This window comes from Podarcis erhardii (assembly GCF_964252035.2).
Source record: "Podarcis erhardii genome assembly, chromosome: 4".
Lineage (NCBI taxonomy): Eukaryota > Metazoa > Chordata > Lepidosauria > Squamata > Lacertidae > Podarcis > Podarcis erhardii.
In genome coordinates, this window is record NC_138508.1 from 82,130,951 (window position 1) to 82,143,942 (window position 12,992).

Sequence of the window (12,992 nt, forward strand, 5' to 3'; positions counted from 1 at the left end):
GAGGTGGCCAAAGTATAGGAGCCTCAGCTTCAGGATCTGTCCTTCTAGTGAGCACTCAGGGGTGATTTCCTTAAGAATGGATAGGTTTGATCTTCTTGCAGTCCATGGGACTCTCAAGAGTCTCCTCCAGCACCATAATTCAAAAGCATCAATTCTTCGGCGATCAGCCTTCTTCAATGCAGGTTACTCCCAGGTAAGTGTGACAATGGTACCTCGGGTTAAGAACTTAATTCGTGCTGGAGGTCTGTTCTTAACCTGAAACTGTTCTTAACCTGAGGAACCACTTTAGCTAATGGGGCTTTCTGCTGCCGCCGCGCCAGCACCACACGATTTCTGTTCTCATCCTGAAGCAAAGTTCTTAACCCGAGGTACTGTTTCTGGGTCTGTAACCTGAAGCATCTGTAACTTGAGGTACCACTGTAAATCATAAAACCAGAAAGAAATGTGGTTAAAAATACTGTACATATTTTTCAAAACAAACAGTTTGGGGGAAATCATTTAAATTTTAATGTAAGCCCATTTACTAAATGCCATGAAATTGGACATGAGTTAGTAAATAGTATTTTAGAAAATATCTGCTTAATTAAATCTTCAGTCCTACCTCTCAGTACAGTGGGGTGGGGAGCTCATATTGCACTCATATAGTCCCTCTGGAAGAAATGCATTACTATAGAGCAGGGGTCAGCAAACTTTTTCAGCAGGGGGCTGGTCCACTGTCCCTCAGACCTTGTGGGGGGCCCGGACTATTTTTGGGGGAGTGGGGTGGGGGAAATTAATGAATTCCTATGCTCCACAAATAACCAAGAGATGCATTTTAAATAAAAGGACACATTCTACTCATGTAAAAACACGCTGATTCCCGGACCATCCGTGGGCCAGATTGAGATTAGTTTGCCTACCCATGCTATAGAGACCCTAGCCCAATTTTTTTTTAACGACAGTACAATTTTTATTCAAAGTGTATTTCAACAATGATTGATTTAAGGCTAACACGTTGAGAAACATGTGGATATTAAAATATATTTCATGCCTCATTTGGCACAAGAAATAGCACTTCTTGTGCAGTGACCAACCTGATTTTTTTCTTGCACACTGCCAACAAAAGTAAATTACGATAATAATAATAATTATCATACTTGATCATAACTGAAATTATAGATGTCAGAGGAAAATGAAGAAAAAGCAATGCACTTGGCCTCAAAAGAATTTGCATGGAAGATAAACGCAGCAACAAAGTCACAACGGTTGCAAGTCAACACAAAGAAGTGAGGGCACAACTTAAATTTCGAAGCTGTGTTGAAAAAATAGTGTTTGGTTTTCCAACCCCTCCACATATGGTACATTGTTCCTTCCATTTGCTTACACCTCCAGCATGCATTTGAGTTTGTTTTATATATTTTGGCCAATTTGCTGGGGGTCATGTACCATAAATATAGCATTTTCATTTTAAAAAATCCTTTATTGTGTAGAAAGCCGTGAATTTTAAGGGTTTTTTTTGCCATAATTTTCCCCAATCATCCGTCTGGATGGAATAACCAAAGTTCTTTGACCATTTGATCATCACTTCTTTGACCTCTTCATCTGTAACCTCCCAGTCCAGCAGTAATCTGTACATTTTGGATAGTATTTTATTTTTATTTTGAAGTAAATCTTTTTCCAGCTTTGATATTTCTGTCTCAAACCCATGTTCCATACCCTATCGCACATTGTATTTCACTCCTAGTATCATATGCTGTCTTCAACATGAAGCCGCCCATTCAATGTAATAATTTAGGGCTGCCTAATGTCTGGGTTTTCCTGGAAATTGTGTTAAAAACAACGTCCGGGCAGATTTTTGCCGAATTGGCAAAAATGTCCGGGAAGACCCAGATGTATGGCATGTAGGGCAATTTTTTCAAAAATGCATTTTAAAAATCCCTCCAAGCTTTCATTTTTGGGGGAGGAGATGTTTTGCGAACACCTGTCAGCTGAACTTAACTGAAAGGCTTACTCTTAAGATTTTATTCTTCTTAAAGATGCAGCAATATATATCAGCGTGGGGTGAAAATGGGTGCACAGTATTGTTGCAGAATTGAAGTGGCTTTAGAAATTGGTTTGGGAAAGTGAAAATTGAGTTTAGTATTGAAATAGGGTAAGGAGGGGAAGCTCTAGGGAATTAATGTGGGGCCAATTGCAGGTTCAGCCCCAAGCAGTTTACTAACAATTTACTAATTCAAGTGCCTTCCATAATATCACATCACCAACAGTTTAATCACCAACAGTTTTCATATCCCCTTAACATTTTCCTGCAGTTTTAAGTCGTTTGCCTTTTATCATTGATGTTTTCTGCTGCCTTGCCATTTCAGTGGGCAATTACTTGGCGTCTCTTAAGAAGAGAAATAGAACTTCAAGCATGACAGTGTTTGATAAATTGCTAAGCGCCTATGCCTAACACTCTCAAAGAAAGGCATGACAGTTTTAAAATTAACTTTGAACCAAATTTCTAAGCTACCCAATGGAAGTCAGATTGCAAGTCAGATTGTCTGATTTTGTTTATGGAGCCATGCAGTCTGCCTAGAGATTGAATTCTTCCAAGCGTTATGAAGGTTGATCACCAAGGACAAGACTGTGGCCCAGGTGACTGCAAAATCATTTTGAAATGTGGGCAACTTTCTCTTTCCCTTTATTTTTATATTTTAAAGGAAATATTGCCATTTAATGCCATAGGTGTATCTGTTCAGAAATAGCCTGCCCATGTCCCGATCTTTGGAACAAGTGTGATAAGCCTAGTTTGGCATAAGTTTCCTCTGGTGATCATTGTGCTTTAGCAGGTAACTTCCCAAGAGAAGTGGAGAGACAGGGGAGGAAAGAGGCATGGTGGGGGGGGGGGCCAACAATAAACTTTCTCTTTTTTTGGTAATATATGAGCCGAGCTTTTCCGTCAGCATCGTGTGGGTAGGTATCTTGATTTTGTTGGCAGAGCAAGAGATCAGAGGGGGCCCAGGGCATGGCTGGTAGCAACTGATTGGTTGCATTGTTTTCTTTGGGGCAGGGGCTGCTGCTAGGTTAAGTTAGCCAAATTGAGTTGGTGTTGTCTGCTGGGGGGTTATTGCACTTGTTCCACAAAAAAACAACTACTAGGGAAAGTGGATGAGAAGATATACAGCAATCTCTAGGCAAGGAGAGTTGCTTAAATCAGAACAGCAATATCTTCCCCAATGAAAGGTAGGAAAGATGGCTGCATATATTTTAATTTTTTATTGGGAGATCCCGCAGACTTCTATTTTAAGTGTCTTTTTCACAGCTGTTGTTACGCTGCTACTAGATCTTTCAACTCAACAGGGACCTCCTCTGAGGTTTCAAGTGGGAAATATATGAGTAGACCCTCAGATCTTTTCCAGTCTGTTAATTTCCCAGAGGTATGAAGTGTCATGTAAAAGTATCAGCTCAGCTCTGCCATATTTTTGGGGAGCACCCCTTGGCATATAAACCAGCGTGAAGTAACTATGAAGTTCATACATCAGTTTAATTTCCTAGATGTTATTTGCATAGCAGTAATGTTATTTTAGCACTCTATACACCCAAACAGCATTGTGAGATAAGACTTCGTGGACACTGTACACAATATACTCCCAAAGTCTCAAAACAGGCATTACTGAAACTAGTGTTTAACTTCAGCAGATACGAAACTGAGCTACTGGCTGCAGATTGAAGCTACAGTGAGTGGCGACTTAACCCGTGACTCTTTTAACAGAATTAAAAGAAGCCATAAATGGTACAGAGGCATATTTTTAACGAATTTTAAATATACATAGAATAAACAAAGAAACTGATCTTCCTCGGTTCCACACCCTGAGTGTAATAGAGCCTTGACATAGTGGTGGCAGTAATACTGCACTTTTTGGCAATTACAGGTTGTTTTGGATGAGGAAAAGGACGGACTGCATTCTGGCCCATACAATTGGGCCAAGAGGGATTGAGAAGAGATGGATAAAGGCGCTGTGAATGGGTAATCAAAGTGGTAGTTGTTAGGCACCTGGGAAAGAGAAATGCAGCAGTAGCGGCAGAGTGTGTGCACAACTCCTACAATGAAAGGCGTTGGAGTAGAAATATATATTGACCCCATAAGGGATCGAATTGTGGCAACCACTAGCACAACGGTCACGCCACTAGCGGGAGCCCCGTCCTTAATATGGTGCAACAGTCTAATCCAACAGGCTGCTTGGGCTGGTGGAAGCATTGTGCCGTGTTAATATACAACATTTTTGCATCATCACACCGCTATCACTTGTGCATCAAGATTAGCTCCTGCAATGCCAGCTCTCTCACCTTTTGCACGAATGTTGCTTTGGATCTTTACGAACCTGTGTATCACATATCTGGAATTAATTTCCTAGGTGAGTTTTATATTGAATTCCATTTCTGTGATAGCTTGTTTTGGTTTCCACGCTGGTCATGGATGATGTGAAATTCTGTCTTTTCCAGCCGCCATGGAAATATAGTGGACTAACCAAGAGGTGGGGACTGATTGTTCTGTTCCTCCTCTTGCCAGCTAACTTTGTGTTTCCATGTTGGCTGCAAAAGAAAGGCAAACCCCATCTTTTGCAACCAGCACAGAAAGCTAATGTGCTGGCGAAAGTGATCCATCCCCCCTCTGCCAGCCTGCTTGGTAGAAGGCATTGCCCCCTCCCCAAATCTCTTAGCAGATTTGTTAAAAAATGTTCATGATAATAACTATTATTGCGTACAAGGCTGTTCTAAGCCCTGTCTGTAAATAAAAAGATAAGACAGTCCCTCCCCTGCAGGCTCACAATCGAGCAGACACAACACAAGAAATGAGGAGGAAAACGGAAAGCAAGTGAACAAGCCTATCCAACTTGTTTAATTTATTCCTTAATATCACAGCTGTACAATTTTCATACATACAGAGAGAAATGCATATTGGCTACACCATGTCATGTGGATGCATTTCCAATTATAATACAGTTAAGTGCAACTCCACTTGAAAAATGTACATTTTTTACAACTTATACAAAGACTGCTACACTATTATCTGTGACAGTATAAAGCTTTGATTTATGTTAAGTTTCATTACTAAACCACTTCCTGGTTAAATACAAAATATACTAAATCATTTTAAAAAGGCCCTTGTGGTATTTGGCCAGTATATAAAATATGTTGTGTAAAATTTAACCTTTTGCACATTTTTTTAAAAAATAAGCTTGTAACTTGTAAGTTAAACATTTGTTATTGGGCTGCTAGAGTCTGACATGTAACAGGACCCATGCTGTAACTTCTTCTTTGCTATTGCATTGATCGTCACCAGAAGAAATGAGCACCCTGGTCCTAAACACATCCCTTAGAAGCAAGTCCCATTGAAAGGAATGGTCCTCAATTCCCAGCAAGTTGTTTGAAATTGGGTGTAAGGCTGCAATCCTAAACCACTTTATTAGAAGTAGCTAGGACTGGAAAAAATCGGAACTTATTTCCAAGTAAACAGCCATAATCCAACTCAAGTGCACTTAAGCCCAGTGAAATCAATGGGCATAAATATACTACACTCTTATAATGGATTTGATTGATGTCTTTAGGACAAGTTTGCAATGCACTGCTAGTTTATTTAACAGACTATAGAACAATTTTCTGGAAAGAGCAACAGCATTCCCATTTAAAGGGGGAAAAAAGGAATGCTATCCAATAAATGTTTACTATCTACATTTTCATGGGCAGTTTTACCAACTTGTGGAAGTATGTTTTTAATAAAGATGAACCCAGACTTTACGTGCCAACTCTTTATCATCTAACTGTATGTTTGGGCCCAAAGAACCGTTTTCTTGTTGACAGCTGTATCAAAGGAAAAAACAAACATTTCCTCAGTCGCCATCCCTATTACAAGAATGCTCTGATTCGTAACCTCCTTAAAAAATATACATTTTACAATCCTGGCACCTCCACAAAAGGTGAGACAAAGAGAATAAATATTTGTTTTCACTGCTTTATTATCCTCTCATTTAGAAACTACCTGTTGTAGGCTCTTTCTTTTTTAGATTTCTCCAGCGCTTTGTCCATAGTTTTCTCATTTTCTCCTCTGCATTTGGGACAGTACCACTTGCCCTTTGGTTTATGATTGAGTCCCACACACGAAAAGTGAAACCATTCTATTGGGCACTCATCATTATCACAGCCTATCATTTCTCCATAGGAGACCTGATTACACAGACAATAGGTTGGCTCATTCGGATCAATGGGGAGGTCGGCTGGAGAAGCCTCCCTCTCGGCTTTGGCTTTGGACCGCTTCTTCTTATTGGACTTTTTCGCTTTCTTCTCCTTAGGCGTTCCTGAGGTGATATCGTCGTGGTCGTGATTATTAGAAGCGTTCTCTCGGTTCTCGTTATTTCTTTGCCGCCGGGACCGTTTGTTGTTGGGCTTCTCGGCCTGAGTGATCGTCTCGTTCTTTGACTTATCTTGGTTAGTTTTGCCACTGTTCCCAGTCGTGTCATTGGTCTCTTGGCAGGTCTCAAACAGTTCTACGTGGCTGTCAACTTGCCTGGTTCTGTTCTCAACAAGTTCTACCATTTGGCTGACAATCTGGATCTTCTCATCTCCCAGTTCTTGACTCCGGATCAGGGCTCTCTGTATTAAGTGCAAAAGCCTCCTCTTTTGTACTGCATCAGTCTCCCGTTTGAATTTTTCGTAATAATCATCCAGCTCCTTTAGGATCTCTGTGAAGAAAGGATAAGATTATATTACTTCCCAACCTCATGCATAATACAGCACTTGAGCTTTGTCACAGATGTGTCATCAAAAGTTTTTTTTTTGGGGGGGACACCTAAAACTTCCCACACTTTAAAGTGTGGATTCTAAACACAGGTACTCTGAGGTGAGTTGCATTGAAATACAGTGGTACCTCAGGTTACATACGCTTCAGGTTACATATGCTTCAGGTTACACACTCCACTAACCCAGAAATAGTGCTTCAGGTTAAGAACTTTGCTTCAGGGTAAGAACAGAAATCGGGCTCCGGCGGCGCAGCAGCAGCAGCAGGAGGCCCCATTAGCTAAAGTGGTGCTTCAGGTTAAGAACAGTTTCACGTTAAGAACGGACCTCCGGAACGAATCAAGTACTTAACCTGAGGTACCACTGTATGTCCCATATAGCTACAGTAAGAACAAAATAATGGAACTCCTTTCCTAGGGAGGCTAGCCCCACCCTCTGTTTACTATCTTTGGCAGTATTCTTATAGCAAGATCTTCTGGGATGAGCAGGGCTAGGATCTAAGACATCTCTGCCTGAGCAGGGAGGTTCCTAGTGCAGCCCTATCCCCTACTCAGCCCAGATAGGCCTGCATATCTCTCTAGCTCAGCCTGGGCCCATTAGGTGGGTGTCAAGCAGGCATTAAGTCCTCAAAAAGGGGCATTGCTTGGGCTGACAGGTGGGAGGATTTAGGCTGCATCCTAAGCCCATTCAGCATCCTCACTGTGAGCTGGAAACCCAGCACTAAGTCAGGAAAAAAAGGGGCATAGCTCAAGCTCTGTTTAAAGACTTCTTTCCTCTCCGCTAGGGTTAGGCCAGCTCAACCAGTGGGAGACTTGCTCCAGAATGGAGTTTGGCTCTTGCATACTTTACACCAGGGGTCGGCAAACTAAGGCCCAGGGGCCGGATCAGGCCCAATTGCCTTTAAGATCTGGTCCGCGGTCTGTCCGTGGATCGGCATGGGGATTCTGTTCGTTCGGGCTGTGCCATTCCCACCCCCGCACCATTCCATTCCTCCCCCTAAACACACACCTGGGGGGCGCCTCCTCCCTCCCTCCTCCTGGCTTCTCCCTGCCCTGCCTAGAGTGGGAAGGGGGCTGGGCTGAGCTGGCTGAGCGCCATTTTAAGCAGCCCCTCTCCAGAACCAACCCTTTCGCGCCGCTCATCTTCCTACCACCGCCACCCTGGTGATCCTGTGGGCCAGAGAGTGGAGCGGACGAGCTCCCTCTGCCTACCCATGAGAAGCAGCAGTGGCGGCAGCCCCTGGGAAGGTAAGCGCAGCGGCTGGGGCATGGGGAGGACTACTTGCCCCCCCTTGCCTCTTCTTCCAGCTCCCCCCCCCGGTGCCACTTCTCTGGCCCGCCACAAGGTCTGAGGGACAGTTGACCGGCCCGCGGCTTAAATTTTTTGCCAACCCCTGCTTTACACCCAACTTAACACCAGGTTCTTTGTGTACAGGCATGCCCTGCCTAGCAAGCAAAAGCTGTGCTTTTCCAGAGGGCTGACAAGACAGCTGGTGGGAATGCTCTGATTTTATTCTGCTTGTTTTCTATCTGCGGCTTAACAAATGAGCTATTCTTGCCTCTGTTTTGTTTATGGTGCTTTGTTTTGTATTTTGTGAAGCTGCCTTGGAGAGCGCTTTTTCGTTTTTTTAAAAGAAGGTCAATTACCTAAAACGCTTAATCAACATTTAAAACGTTTGCACAGGACTGCAACTCTATTTTAAAAGCATGCTGCATACTAAGTAAACAAGCCCTCCGACATCATCTTGGTTCTTACTCCCAGGTAAGTCTTGGGCACAGGGTTGCAAGCCCAAGTCCGCTATACCCAGTCAGGGAAAAGTGTGGGGTAGAAGTAGATATATAACACATGTGAGAATTGGTAGTTTAATAAGTTTGAATTCATGTTTATAATGGGTAAAACGTAAGTAATATAGCAGCCTTATATACAGTAGTAAGAAAAGAAAACCATGGATGGTTGGGTGGGAAGTCATGGATATGAGAGATTGGTGCTGAATGTTGTTTAAAAGAATTTGCAAAATCTGAAAAGTTAATTAAAAAGCTTGTGTTTTTTTAAAAAATAATATATAACAACTTCCGTTGCTTCGCATTTTAAAAGACGTGTGCTTAGTAGGTGCCTCGCATGTACCAAAACACGTAACGTGTGAAAGGAACGAAGCACCAAAAGGGGGGGGGGGAGTTGTTTTTTACAACCAGAGTGTCGGTTTAGGTTACCTCCTGGTGCCAAAGCGCACACGGTGAGAAACCTGAAGAAATAAAACAAAACAAAATTGCTAATGGTAAATGTCGGAGGGGGAAAGCAACAGGGCGAAGAGCCGTAAGGGGTTAAAAAAAAGTAACTACATGCCCCGCCCCTTCACCACAAAAAAAGGGTCTCCGCACCCACTGAGCCATTGGAAGAGGGTCCTGTTTATCACACCCACCTACCAGGGCTCTCAGCCAACCAGAGAACGCCTGCCGCCCTTGCCCCGCCTCCTCCTTTTCGGGAGCGAGGCCACACCCTCCCCACGGGATGCGTCTTCGGGGTCCATTGTTCTTAGAAGGGAAGTGGCCGTGTTAAGAGCCGTTTCTCTCCTCCCTCCGCCGCCTTTTTACGGCTTCCTCAGCAGAACGTACGCGAGCAGAAGAATCTGCTCGGCCGGCCAATCACCACCCGGCAAATCCAAGCAGTGCCCGCCTCAGACTGAAGCAAGCCATACGGAGAAAAGATTCGGACCCAATAGCCCGCCCTCTGCCTTAAGCGCTTCTCCGCCAATCGAAAGGGAAAGCCCCAAGCGAATCTCCACCCGCTTTAAGCCAACGTTCCAATCAGATGTTTAAAGGCGGAGCTTACTGCGACCCTCATATTTCCACATCCACCTGTCAGTCACCATTAGCTTCCGACGCTTCCTGCAACTAGAGGAGCCAATCACAGGCTAAGAAACCGACGGGGCAGTTCGAACTATTACAACAAACCTCCCACTGCTTCTCTCTCTCTCCTCCGCTCCCTCTCCCCCTCCCCAACCCGGTTTCCACCGTTCGCTTTCGTCAGCGCCACTAGAAGGCGGGGCTTCGTAGAGAATTCAGCGGGACCAATCCCTGGGCAACAGGGCGGGGCCACGGCTGTTTCATGAGGGAAGTTCTGGCCAATAATGGGAAAATGGAGGCGGGGCGGGCACGACAGGGTAATGACGGTGACTATAAAAGCCGCTGTGACGGCCCTTCTCACTCTTTCTAGAGCTGAAGCGCGAAGGTGCCTCCCTTTAGCGCAGTACGGAGTTCTTGTAGCTGGTTGAAATGCCCGCCCTTGTCCTTTAAAACAACAGCCCCCCGCCTCCCGGTCTTCCTCATCCCCTAACCACGCAGTCAAGCCCTCAAGTTTTGATGTTTCGTCACTTTCTTTATCTCGCGCTTCTCCTCTCTCCCTATTTACGACACATTAAAAACTCGTCGCACGAAAGGTCTCGAATGGATACTTGCTGCGTTCTCTCTCCCCGCCCCCCCCCCGCTTCATAAGCACAGCAGTAGCCTGCCAGGTTTCCAACCCCCCTTCCTCGCCCCTGGAGAAAAAAGGGGGAGCTGAATGTGTAACGGGCACCCCTGTGTCACCTCTACCACCGGCAGCAGTAGCACTCTTTCCAACCCCCCCCCCACGCCTTTTACCTCTCTCAGCACCAAGTGACAAAGGACCTTTCGAGCCCCCTCAATAACTAAAAAAAATCCCCACCATTTCCCCAGCTGCAGACTTGAGTGCGGGAGAAGACAGCCTCCCCTCCCCTCACCGCCAAAAAAGGGCTAGAAAATACTGTATGAGTTTCAGCACAGGGAGGAAAAGAAAAAGAGAGAGGGAGGGAGGGAGGGAAGGAGGGGGGGTCACTCAGCAAAGCAGTACATCCCCAACCCACACAGTATTTATATAATCTTTTTCCCCTTTCCATAGTCTCTCTTTCTCTCTCTCTCTCTCTCTCTCCCCCCCCCCCGGTTTACAGATACTTGACAGGAGAGGACTGTTTTAAAAGCAAATGCCCATTGAAAAAAAAGAAGAAGCGAAGGCAACAAGCCCTGCCCACCCCCCCTTCCACTCTCTATCTAATCCTCCCTCCCCTCCCTTACTAGCACCCTCTCTCCTACTACAGCCATTGCGAAGGCTAGAAATTCCTCAATGTTGTAACTGGGATCGCTGCCCCCCTTCTTTTTGCCCTCTTTCTTCCAACACCCCCCTACACACACACCACTGTCCCGCTGTCCCCACAAAACATACTCTCTCTCAACCCAGAAAAGAGAAACAGCCGCCTCAGTGCCCCATGCGTCCTGATCCTCCAGCCCCTCCTCTGCCCTTACTGCTGCTGCCGCCGCCGCCTTTTTTGTCCAGCAATTTTTCAAAAAACCTAAAAAGCAAAGTCTTTGCTTTAATAGCAGGAGCCCCAAAGAAGACCTTTTGTTCCGCCCCAAGGAAGGGAAGGGGAGGGATGGGGAAAAAAAAACACACACACACACACACACAACCCACCCCTCCATCTATCTCTGCAGAGCAGCCCCCTTCTCCTGCCTCTCCTCCTCGAATCTTTTCGCCCCTCTTTCCTTTTGCTTTCTGCTTGCCTTCTCACAAAATAAATAAATAAGATTTTCAAAGCTTTGCCATCCGCTTCGGGATGAAACCGGGGAGAGGGGGTGGTGGTGGAGAGAGAGAGATCATCCCTGCAGAAAAGGCAAAATAATATCATCATCATCTATGTAGCTTCTACGTACTCTCCCGCACACGAACACATAAAGGAGAAAAGCACTTACCTTGATATTTGGCGTCAATTTCCCTCATCAGGGAGACATTTCTCTGCAGATCGAAGGGCAGAGATTCGATGGAGTCCAGGTAATCCTCCACATAGTTCGCTAAATGAAGCTGCTCTCCGTTTGCAGGGTTCAACATTTTCATCCGGCCGAAAATTGTGAGTATAGATATATCTATATATCTCTCTCCTCCTCCTCTCACCCCTAAATGGGCGAGAGTTTTCCTTTCAAACACAGCAGCCCCCAATGGCAGAGTCTCCGTCCTCGCCGCTTCTCTTTTCCGCCTCCTGTTCCTTCGGATCTCGCCAAAAAAAGGAGAAAAGAACCCACTCCAAAAGGGGGGAAAGAAAAAAAAAAGAGAGAGAGAGTGAGAGCTACATCTGAGTCCTTTTCTTCCCAGAGTAGAAAGGCAGGCAGGCAAGGCAAGGCAGGCGCGCGCACACACACACAGCCCGAGAGTCCCTACAGCCTCAGAGCAGCCGTAGCAGCTGATTGAATGGCTGTCGTTGTCGGTAACTCACCAAGGAGGTGGTACGAACAATCGGAGAGGGATTTGTGTGTGTGTGTGTACAAGAGACGGGAGGGGAAGCTTAAAAAAAAGAAAAAGACAAATACGATCTGTTCTGCTCTGCCTACAGATAGGCAGAAGGGGAGGAGAAGCTCCTCTCGGCGAATGCAGCTGCTGCTCCTGTTCCGCCGGTGGGTATGAATGCAGCCTCTCCTCTACGCGCCGCACTTGATCCAACGTGGAAAACCCAAATACCAGTTTCAAACACTTGGGAAACATTCAGCCCCGCCGCCTAGGGCGCATGCGCACCACTCCCATCTACCTTGAACACCACCACCACCAACCCCCCCGCCGCGACACTAAACAGCAGAGGCGCTCGATGTGCTTCTCTGTCTGTATAATCGTTGCATTTCTTTCTCTCGCTACTGGCGGAGAAGGAAGTGAGGGAGGCGCGGGTGGGGTAAGGAAGCAGACAGCTCGCTCGCTGCTGAGATGCGCGGGTCCTGGGTGTCGTGTGCATTGCGAGAGCAAAACACTCTTCCTCCCCCACCAATGCAGACGTGCCTCACGCACGGAGGGGACGGGAGTTGGAACTGTGGGCTTGCTTGCGGCTTCCGGGAATGCACACGCGTGCCGAAGGATCCAGCCGTGCGCCGGCTGCATCGCAGGGTGGCAGCAACGTAGGGCCTTCATTATTTGTTGCTGCTTGACTTAAAGCAAAGCAAGAGAGCGAGTTTGCGAGCGGGGTTCGCCTCCGCTTAAACGGGGGTGCTTAAACCCTGGCGCTTTTGCACACGTGCTTGGAAACACGCATGCAACTCCCGAGGATGGCCAGGATTGCTGCGAGCGAGCGAGCCCCGGTTTCTGACAACGCAAGGACCGAGGGAGGCGTGTTGTGTTGTGTGGGGAGGGTGGGCTGTGACAGACACGATGCTCTCTACACACATGCACCCTTCCCCTTAGTTTGC

At 46.0% G+C, this 12,992-nt stretch overlaps 1 protein-coding gene across 2 annotated transcripts; it reads right to left on the reverse strand.

Moving 5' to 3' along the window:
* Positions 1 to 4,833: 4,833 nt before the first annotated feature.
* Positions 4,834 to 12,665, reverse strand: ING1 (inhibitor of growth family member 1). 2 transcript variants are annotated; one of them, XM_081859461.1, is made up of 2 exons: positions 11,520 to 12,665; positions 4,834 to 6,701 (listed from the first exon to the last, which is right to left on the reverse strand). In XM_081859461.1, exons 1-2 carry the CDS (start codon positions 11,659 to 11,661, stop codon positions 5,998 to 6,000), a joined length of 846 nt encoding a protein of 281 aa, XP_081715587.1. In that variant the 5' UTR covers positions 11,662 to 12,665; the 3' UTR covers positions 4,834 to 5,997. The 2 variants fall into 2 exon arrangements, with proteins under 2 accessions (XP_081715587.1, XP_081715588.1); XM_081859462.1 differs by lacking the exon at positions 11,520 to 12,665 and adding an exon at positions 9,586 to 9,680.
* Positions 12,666 to 12,992: the final 327 nt, after the last annotated feature.

What these genes read in the sequence shown, in the direction of transcription:
- ING1 (XM_081859461.1), bottom strand. Translation starts at nt 11,661, where the DNA reads ATGAAAATGTTGAACCCTGCAAACGGAGAGCAGCTTCATTTAGCGAAC. An exon ending in AATTGACGCCAAATATCAAG is followed by an intron (nt 6,702 to 11,519) that starts GTAAGTGCTTTT and finishes CTTTCTTCACAG; the next exon opens with AGATCCTAAAGGAGCTGGAT.